This window comes from Echinops telfairi, unplaced genomic scaffold (assembly GCF_000313985.2).
Source record: "Echinops telfairi isolate 266 unplaced genomic scaffold, ASM31398v2 ScPeMD7_1713;HRSCAF=2227, whole genome shotgun sequence".
NCBI classification, from domain to species: domain Eukaryota; kingdom Metazoa; phylum Chordata; class Mammalia; order Afrosoricida; family Tenrecidae; genus Echinops; species Echinops telfairi.
Window position 1 is genome coordinate 19,571,935 of NW_022105611.1, and position 2,230 is coordinate 19,574,164.

The following is a 2,230-nucleotide window of genomic DNA, read 5'->3' on the forward strand; positions in this document are numbered from 1 at the left end:
ACCTGATGCCAGGGCCTTAAGTGGAGAGGAAATGTTTTGAGAATGATGAGGGCAATGAATGTACAAATGTGCTTTACACAATTGATGTATGTATGGATAGTGATAAGAGTTGTATGAGCCCCTAATAAAACAAACAAAGAACTAGAGGATAGTTAAATGTGGTTCATCAATGCTATATCACACCCTGGATTTTTCATCCCTGCTGAGAGGGACTGTCCAATTATCTTACAGGTAGGTTTTGGGTCTCCACTACATGAGCACCCCTTCACATCAATTTGGTTGCTAGTTTTCGTACTTCTGGGACCTTTTCCCTTGGACACCTCATGACACTTCCCTTGGACATACAGGCTTGTGGGCTTTGTTGCTTCCCTGCTAGATGGTCGCTTGTTTGACTACAATCCTTTAAGACCCCAGTCAGTAGCCGGCATGTGCCATTTCTTGGTTCAATTCATTATGGCTTATCATTTTCCCATGTGCTACCCACTGAGAATTTTTCTTTTAATTTACAATCAGAGCTTTGTCTAGAAGTCCACTGAAAGGCCACCTTGATGACCACCTTCTCCATGCTACAGAGACAACAAAAGCTGAAACCAGAGCCATCCAGCTGCTGTTGGGCAGGTGAGCGCTCCTGACCAGCTTCCTTTCAGTTAAACTCGTACATTGTTAACAGTTTCGTTTTCCCAAAACAATGCTTACTAGACTCACCAAGCCATTCCCTCTTCACTGCCTACTGAATAAAAGTCCAATCTTTGCACCCTTATTCTTGGCTTCTCTTCCATACTAGCTTTTCATTCCTCTCTCTTTATGTAATGCCAGAGATTGCATGGTACCATAAAACTCTTCAACTTTAAACAGATACAAGTTGAAATTCAAAGTCTGTCTCTTATTAACTCTGTATCCTCAATCAGGTACCTCTGAATCCCAGAGAGGTCAGTAAAATTAGAATTATACCTAACCTTGGGAAGAGTAGAGATAATACATGTAGAACTGTTAATACTATGCTTAACACAAAGTAGGTGTGCAATAAATGGTAATGGTATTTCTGTTATTATTGTTAGTAACATGTGCCCTGGACAAAATAACAACAATACAAACTCACTGCCATCGAGTTGATGCCAACTCATATCGACCCTATAGGACAGGGTGGAACTGCGCTGGAGTTTGCAAGACTGTAACTGTTCATAGAACTAGAAAGCCTGTCTTTTCCCCGAGTAGTGGCTAGTAGTTTCCAACTACTGACCTTGCAGATTGCAGCCCAACTCTTAACCGCTATGCCACCAGGGCTCTTGTGCCCTGGAGCCAGACTCATTTATGTACTAGCTCCTCAGTAAAATGCTATCTGCATTTTTGTCTTGGGAAGCTAGTAGGATATGTTTCCAAGCAATATGTGCAGTTACAGAGATGTCAGAGAGCATGTGTTTTTCAGAAATTCCAATTCGTTTTACATAACTAAAATGTAGACTGCAGACAAATGGCATGACTATAGTTAGTTGTTAATGGCTGACGGTAGGATAGATGGAATGTGTAGAGGAAGAGTTGGATAGAGTTGGAAGCCAGACTTGGAATATTATGTCTGTGTTATTATATTGATAGTGTATTGCTTATGTTAATGAATTTAGCCATTATCTTCTAGAAATAAAGACCAAATTATTTTGAGCAGAAGAGTAGGAAATTCACTGAAAATCTGTACAGGAAATCACTGAGTAGGAGACGTAGGAAACCATGTGGGAAATTCCCCCCTCTAGTGAAAGTGGGGAGGTAAAACATCAGATGTTGAAATGGTAAGATCTGATGACTGTTTAATTGTAGAAATAGAGCCCTGCTGGCACTGTTGGGGAAGCTGTGACCTGCTAACTGCAAGGGCAGCCTAGCTACTCTGCAAGGGAGAGATGCTTCTGTAAAGATGTGAAGCCTCGGAACCCAAACATGACATAGGGTCGCTGGGGATCTCAAGCCGACTAGCTGAGAGTGAGGGCTGTAGAAAAAAGGAACCCTGGTGGCTTAATGGGTTACGTGGGACTGCTAACCATGAGGCTGGCAGTTTGAACACATCAGCCGCTCTGTGGGAGAAAGGTGAGGCTTTCTGCTCCCAACAGTATTCACAGCCTTAGATACCCAAAGGAGCCGTTCTCCTCTGTTAGCCTGGGTACTTTAGAGAAACAAATCCACAGAAACTCATGTATAAGAGAGAGTTTTATATAAAGGGTAAGTGCACATCAAGAAAACATCC

At 42.2% G+C, this 2,230-nt stretch overlaps 1 protein-coding gene across 6 annotated transcripts in view; it reads left to right on the forward strand.

Moving 5' to 3' along the window:
* Positions 1-2,230, forward strand: part of C2CD3 (C2 domain containing 3 centriole elongation regulator) — a 124,264-nt gene that overhangs the window by 25,625 nt on the left and 96,409 nt on the right. For all 6 annotated transcript variants that reach the window (XM_045293111.1, XM_045293112.1, XM_045293107.1 and 3 more), the window contains exon 7: positions 514-618. In XM_045293111.1, coding sequence (XP_045149046.1) covers positions 514-618 — 105 coding nt within the window. The remainder of the gene's footprint in view (positions 1-513; positions 619-2,230) is intronic.